The sequence below is a fragment of the Pholis gunnellus genome, assembly GCF_910591455.1.
Source record: "Pholis gunnellus genome assembly, chromosome: 2".
Classification (NCBI taxonomy): Eukaryota; Metazoa; Chordata; class Actinopteri; order Perciformes; family Pholidae; genus Pholis; species Pholis gunnellus.
In genome coordinates this window covers 472,145-479,208 of record NC_136536.1, presented here as the reverse complement: position 1 = coordinate 479,208, position 7,064 = coordinate 472,145, and the positions used below count along the sequence as shown (strand labels likewise).

Here is a 7,064-nt window from a genome sequence, read left to right as displayed (position 1 = left end):
TCCCACTAAGTAACATGCATAGTAAAAGAAAAACACTATTGTAAATGATTATATTTTTGTTTGTGGACTTGGTTGAACTGAGAGCTTGTCTGTGTGAGACAGTGTACACAATGTTCATTGTTGAAAATGACTGGCCTGTGGTCTTAGGAGTCAATTTCTGTCATTATCATATTGGTGTGTGACATTTACAATAAATCTGGCTGAGCAAAGGTATGTGTGTGTGTGAGGAAGGGATAGAGTGATGTTCATGTGTATGATGTGGCTCTTTGAGGTAACACAGTAAAAAATGTGGCTCTTGGTCTCTGACTGGTTGGCCACCCCTGCTCTATACGACAACTAGCAACCATTTCCATTTAGAAAAACGAGCGCACTCTTTCTCCTTCACTCCCTCACAGGTCTTTGCTTGAAAGCCCTCGGTGCCCAAAAAAACTCCCAGGACTTTCAGTCCCTCTTTCCCCCAGTCCAGTCCAGTCCAGTCCAGTCCAGTCCAGTCCAGTCCAGTCCAGTCCACCAGCAGACCGGGTGCTGCCCGTCCCTCCACTGTCCCACCAACAAGGCTTCACTCTTGGCCCAGTTCACTCATGCAGATGATGCCTTTTCCTAAAACGATAAGGCATCCTGCAAACAACAGGACGATGAAGACCGGAGGACCCGGCAGTGAGAGACCGCTGAGTCCACCTCTCAACCTGCACAGAGAGCTCAATGGCTGAGCTATATAACTGACCTGAAATAGGAAAACCCCGTCTTCTCCCTCGCTGTACAGGGGTTGGTCGACTCAGCCCCGCCCCCGTCTTCACCATACATTGAGCACCACTGTACAATAATCCAACCCAAGCCAGAAAACCGTCACCAAAACCAAAAGCCTGAGTGCAGAACACAGATATGAGTGATCCACGCTGTCAGAGGCTTTCTCCTGATCCAAACACACAACCTGTTCCTGCACAAGTCCAAAGCGTCTCTCATGAGGAAAATATTGTCCATAATTGTCCGTCTCACCTCCACACTCACCGGAAACATAAAGAGAAGAAGAAGAAGAAGAAGAAGAAGAAGAAGAAGAAGAAGAAGAAGAACCTACGCTGTGAGCTGACTCGTCTTCTTGTCGATGAAGCGAAGAGCTTCGTCGTGGTTCATCTCCACAAAGAAGCCGTAACCGACAGCAACGAAGATCCTGGACGAGTCCTCCCTGAAGAACAAGAAGAGGAGGATTCTGGGTAATCCTTCAAGGTTCAACATGTTTTGGTTCTGATCAGCTGGAAGAAGACCGGAAGTCCTCAAAGACCTCAAAACACATAAAATGTGTCTGTGTGTCTATAAACCAGTGAGGACTCGAGACTCACACTTCAGCCTGGACGAAGAAGTTACACCCGAGGTCTACATCAGTCTTTAGGGAGCTGGAGTCCTGAGAGGAGGGGGGGGGGGGGGGGGGGAGAGAGAGAGAGAGAGAGAGAGAGAGAGAGAGAGACAGAGAGAGAGAGAGAGAGCGAGACAGAGAGACAGAGAGAGAGAGAGACAGAGAGAGAGAGAGAGAGAGAGACAGAGAGAGAGCGAGACAGAGAGACAGAGAGAGAGAGAGACAGAGAGACAGAGAGAGAGAGAGAGAGAGAGAGAGAGAGAGAGAGAGAGAGAGAGAGAGAGAGAGAGAGAGAGAGAGAGAGAGAGAGAGAGTATTTCTGCATGTTGACAGTAGTTATTCATTTAATGTGTTTAGTTGTTCTATTTATTCTAAATCTTCTTCATCATCTTCATCGTACCTGTAGACTCTGGACAGAGTTCTTCAGCTGCAGATACTGAGAGATCTTCTCATAGACAGAGTCTCTCTGATCCAACACCTTCCTGAGGAGACATCTTCATCTTCATCTTCATCATGACAACATGCAGATTTATACAATGTGTGTGTGTGTATATCTGTATGTGTATGTGTGTGTGTGTGTGTATGTGTGTGTGTGTGTGTGTGTGTGTTTGTGTGTGTTTCTTACTGTAAGTCTCTCCTCAGAACTTCGTTGATAAAGTTTTCATACTGCAGAACCTTCTGGTCCAAGTTAGCATTAGCATTAGCATCCACAGGCAGAGACATCGTCTCTGTTTTTCTCTTTAAATCCGAACTTCCGGTTCCGTGAGACAGGTGAACTCCTCCGTTAACCGGCTGAGTGTCTGACTGAGGCTAACGTTCACGTGTCTGACTCATTATCACCGCACGAGCTGTCCGGTTAGCCTGTTAGCACGCTGATTCCTCACGTAAACATTGATCTGCGCCGGACGTGGATAAACAGGTACTTCCTGATTTCAAAATAAAAGCAGCAAGCGCGACAGAAGTAGAGTAAATAGAATAACCGTCCAATATTTTCTTTATTATTTTAAATAAAGAACAGGTGAGTCTCTTCTACCTACTCTGCTTCTGTAGTGGGGACTAACGCAGTGACGTCACTGTAAACAAACATGGCGGACAGCTGGCAGCTCTGTAGCTAACGTTAGCTCGTTTAACACATTTATTTAAAAGATATAAAAACCGACCTGTGCGTTTTCTAATAGACGGAACTCTGCGTCTCTTTGGATCTCGTCGGACACTTTCGGTGCGACACCAGCAGCGGGTTTGGGTCTGATGACGTCTGAGCTAGTTTAGCTACCGGGTTACCCTGGCAACGCTAGCCAACAGGTACGTTAGCTAGCTTTAGCTCGTTTCTCTACAGGCAGCTTCATGTGACGTCAGGCTCTGAAGTAAATGACGTTTTGTTGATTGAATTTATAATTTATTAAGAAAATCAGCGCAACATCAACGAATCACCTGATTTATTAACAGAGTCCAGGATCCAGACTCAGACCTGTGGTCCAGGATCCAGACTCAGACCTGTGGTCCAGGATCCAGACTCAGACCTGTGGTCCAGGTTGATGGACATGGATCAGTACAGTATTCTGGGTCGGATTGGAGAAGGAGCTCACGGCATCGTCTTCAAGGCCAAACACATCGAGGTAACAACACCTGTGTGTGTGTGTGTGTGTGTGTGTGTGTGTGTGTGTGTGTGTTGTAGGTAGCATGAGGCTGTTCAGTGTGTTGAACAGAAGCAGCAGCTGTAGACCTGTTCTAGAGGAACCTCAAAGAAAATTAAATTAAACAACATTAACTCGACCTTCAAGGGGGGGCGGGGCCCTAACACCATGGTGAGGGAGCTCTGAACAGGAAGTCAAAGATTGTTGATCAGTTTATTAATAATAACAGATCCTCATATTGATCATATTAATCATTGAACTGTTGTTGATTGTTTCATGTTTTTGTTTATTGTTAAATGTGACGCACCACCCGCCACCACACATTCCTTGTTGGTGCAAACTTCCTTGGCAATAAACGGTTCTGGTTCTGGTTCTGGTCCTGGTCCTGGTTCTGGTTCTGGTCCTGGTTCTGGTTCTGGTCCTGGTCCTGGTCCTGGTCCTGGTCCTGGTCCTGGTCCTGATTGATCACGTTGTCTCTCAGACTGGAGAGACGGTGGCTCTGAAGAAAGTGGCTCTGAGGCGGCTTGAGGACGGGATCCCCAACCAGGCTCTGAGGGAGATCAAGGCCCTGCAGGAGATCGAGGACAACCAGCATGTGAGTGTCAGGGGTCAGAGGTCAGGGGTCAGAGTTCAGGGGTCAGCCTCACACTCTTCCTCCTCCTCCTCAGGTGGTGAAGCTGAAGGAGGTCTTCCCTCACGGGACGGGCTTCGTCCTGGTCTTTGACTTCATGTTGTCTGACCTCTCTGAGGTCATCAGGAACTCCCAGCGACCTTTGACCCCGGCCCAGGTCAAAGGTTACATGATGATGCTGCTGAGGGGCGTGGCCTATCTGCATCACAACGACATCATGCACCGAGTGAGGAACACTTCTTCATTATGACTCCTGCAGCCCTTCAGAATAAAAGCCCTGATGTGTGTGCGTGTGCGTGTGCGTGTGTCTGTGTGTGTGTGTGTGTGTGTGTGTGTGTGTGTGTGCGTGTGCGTGTGCCTGTGTGTGCGTGTGCGTGTGCGTGTGCGTGTGCGCGTGCGCGTGCGCGTGTGCGTGTGTGTGTGTGTAGGACCTGAAGCCGGCTAACCTCCTCATCAGCTCTTCAGGTCATCTGAAGATCGCAGACTTCGGTTTAGCCAGATTGTTCAGTGAGCAAGAAGAGAGACTGTACAGTCACCAGGTGGCCACCAGGTGACGCTGTTATAATCTATTATGAATCTATTATGAATCTATTATGAATCTATTATGAATCTATTATGAATCTATTATTAGAACATGTGTGTGTGTGTGTGTGTGTGTTCAGGTGGTACAGAGCACCTGAGCTGTTGTACGGAGCCAGGAAGTACGATGAGGGCGTCGATCTGTGGTGAGAAAACTACAACTACTCATCTTCATACTGAAAATACTCAGAGTACTACTAGTACAACTATTAATACTACTAATCCCACTACTACTACTAACAGTTATATAAAAGGTTCCATACAAATGAAGTTTATCATTATTATTATATGCAGCGTGAGCTCGTCCTCCATCGTCCACATCATGACTTTTACTTTACTTCCAGTCAGACCTATTGTTCCTGTTCCTGTAGCCCTTCACAATAAAAGCCCGTGTGTTTCAGGGCGGTGGGCTGTATCTTCGGTGAGCTTCTGAACTCGTCTCCTCTGTTTCCCGGAGAGAACGACATCGAGCAGCTGTGCTGTGTCCTCAGGGTGCTGGGGACACCGACAGAGGACAGCTGGCCGGTGGGACACCGTCCACCATGACACTTTGTTGTTGTTGTTCCTCTTCTTCTTCTTCTTCTTTTTCTTCTGCATACATAGAAGCACATAGAAGTATATAGAAGCACATAGAAGTACAACAGTAGTATAAGTACATCTGTTCCCCTCCAGGAGATCGTGGAGTTACCAGATTACAATAAAATCGCCTTTAAGGAGAATCCAGCGATCCCATTGGAGCAGATCGTCCCTGACTCCTCCCCTCAGGCCCTCGACCTGCTCTACAACTTCCTGGTTTATCCGTCCAATCAGCGCTGCTCTGCCAGACAGGTGAGAAACAGGAAGTGGAGTTCATCAGGGTTCCGCCCGAGGATTCAGTGTTGATGTATTAATACATGTATTGGTGTATTAATACATGTATTACCCGAGAGCCCCCCAATTGGAATACACAAAGTACTTCAAGGTACTACAAGTACTACCACAATTTCACCTATTTCTCACCAGGAGAAGGCGAGCAATGTTCACCGTTATCGGTCCCGTTATCCTCAGTTATCTACGGCACTTTCACACACACACTTCATATCCAGCAGCACGAGCACAACAAACTGCATCGAACTATCGCCTCCAAATTATTCTACTTTAAACCGTTATAAAGTTATGTTTCCTGGATGAAAATCGGAAAAAAAAGAATAATCCGTGCCGGCATATCGAAGCTGTCTCTCTGCTGTGCTGTGAAAAAAACTGAGTCTCTGACGACCAACTATGACGAATGAATAATAATTTCAGTTTTGGCCAATGGGTTTGACCCATGGGGGCGGATTAAAGTTTTCGATTATTTTATTGGCTTAAAATTCTGTCAACAACTCAAAGAACGAATGACTACACTGCCCAGAGTCTGCCGGGTTCAAATCTGTGGGAATTGCGCAAATCGGCCGATCACAGGCTGTGTTAGGTTCAAATACATCACGTAAAACTGAAATTCTGATGAAAATGAGCCATATTTTACAAGTTTTCATATGGCCCAGGCTCTCAAAATGATGCCAAACTTCTGTATTAGATAGATTGAACACTATTAGTGATAAAAGAAGTGAAATATAAAGTTATATAGTATTTAAAAGTACAATAAGATATATGATAAGATATATAGATATATATAAGATATATGCTCCTTCCAAAATCAGAATTGACGTTGGCTGACCTCAGCTGACCTGTACACCGGCATTGATTTCTCAGGCATACTTCACTCTATCAAAGCCAATTGTTTTTTTAAAAGGACTGCTGACATGTTGTGATATGATTTGGGAGCGTTTAGGCCTTTTGCATCATTTAAAATCAATAAAAATGCTTTTTAGGCACAAAAAAAAAAAAGAACCTGAAAATTTTCAATTTGAGCTGTGTGTAACATTCGTTTCAGCATTTACCAGTAACATATACAATGATATGTACACATGTTAACAAAGCTCACATTTATTTGTGTTATTTTTCCATTTAAATTATTCAAATAGACCTTGTAGTTAGAGATTTACACTCTCTAGACTTTGAGTGTGACATTTTCGAGCAGAGGTCTCGAAATAGGCCGAGGGTTCAAGAGGTTAATGTATTGCTCCTCCTCTCCACAGGCTCTCCTCCATCCCTTCTTCTTCTCCTCTCCTCTTCCTGCTCACCACTCAGAGCTGCCCATCCCTCAGAGAGGGGGTCGACCCCCCCGCCAGAGGCTGCAGGCTCCGCCCACCGACTTCTCGGTGGACCTGCCCCTGCAGTGCAGCGTGGTAGACCCCACACTGCTGCAGGGACACGCCTTCTGCCTCTGACCAACGACGGACCAACCAATCACATTTCAATATTCAGTTCTAACAGGAAGTCGACCTTCACGTGTTTCTGGTTGCTTTCAAAATAAAACATACAACATGAACAGATCATCAGAGGAGAAGATGATTTCACACATTAACTTCATATTGATGATCATGAGTTCAGGTGTGATCACCTGGTTCATCAGTCTGGATCTCATCTGATCAACGAAACAATCGTTTTATATTTATGCCTGTAAACAATGAAAGAATCTGGTTTCTGTCTCCAGGAAGTAAAAAGTGGCTTCCTGTGTCCTTTCCTAACCACTTCTCCTTGACCTCAATGGAGTAGAAAGTATTACAAGATGGAAATACTCTAGTAAAGTACCATGTACTTGTACTTCAATCAGAGTAATGTATTTTACTTTAAACAAATAATAAATTATTTTATCAAAGAAAAACCAAAAGAAATTCAGTTCAGTTATTTTCACTCAACAGAAATAAAGGAAATGGACACAAACGGTCTCCTCCCTCACTTCCTGTTTGTCCTCCGTCAGTTTAAAGCAGGGGTGTCAAACAGCCGG

At 45.3% G+C, this 7,064-nt stretch overlaps 2 protein-coding genes across 3 annotated transcripts in view; one reads left to right on the top strand and one right to left on the bottom strand.

Annotated features, from left to right (window-relative positions):
* Positions 1-2,271, bottom strand: part of uxt (ubiquitously-expressed, prefoldin-like chaperone) — a 5,592-nt gene extending 3,321 nt beyond the window's left edge. The window contains exons 1-4 of the mRNA XM_079168163.1: positions 1,977-2,271; positions 1,752-1,833; positions 1,338-1,399; positions 1,076-1,183 (exon numbers count right to left, since the gene is read on the bottom strand). Of these exons, the coding sequence (XP_079024289.1) occupies positions 1,076-1,183; positions 1,338-1,399; positions 1,752-1,833; positions 1,977-2,074 (350 nt within the window). The 5' untranslated portion in view covers positions 2,075-2,271. The remainder of the gene's footprint in view (positions 1-1,075; positions 1,184-1,337; positions 1,400-1,751; positions 1,834-1,976) is intronic.
* A 166-nt stretch (positions 2,272-2,437) lies between these two features.
* cdk20 (cyclin dependent kinase 20) lies at positions 2,438-6,849 on the top strand. 2 transcript variants are annotated; one of them, XM_079168109.1, is made up of 9 exons: positions 2,438-2,653; positions 2,798-2,967; positions 3,467-3,580; positions 3,654-3,842; positions 4,045-4,166; positions 4,279-4,341; positions 4,597-4,720; positions 4,871-5,023; positions 6,313-6,849. In XM_079168109.1, the coding sequence occupies exons 2-9, from the start codon at positions 2,887-2,889 to the stop codon at positions 6,502-6,504; spliced, it is 1,038 nt and encodes a 345-aa protein (XP_079024235.1). In that variant the 5' UTR covers positions 2,438-2,653; positions 2,798-2,886; the 3' UTR covers positions 6,505-6,849. The 2 variants fall into 2 exon arrangements, with proteins under 2 accessions (XP_079024235.1, XP_079024234.1); XM_079168108.1 differs by having other exon boundaries at positions 4,868-5,023.
* Positions 6,850-7,064: the final 215 nt, after the last annotated feature.

Excerpts from the sequence above, each read along its gene's own strand:
- cdk20 (XM_079168108.1), top strand. The coding sequence starts at position 2,887 with ATGGACATGGATCAGTACAGTATTCTGGGTCGGATTGGAGAAGGAGCT. Across the intron at positions 2,968-3,466 it reads TCAAGGCCAAACACATCGAG|ACTGGAGAGACGGTGGCTCT; the intron begins GTAACAACACCT and ends GTTGTCTCTCAG. Across the intron at positions 3,843-4,044 it reads ACAACGACATCATGCACCGA|GACCTGAAGCCGGCTAACCT; the intron begins GTGAGGAACACT and ends GTGTGTGTGTAG.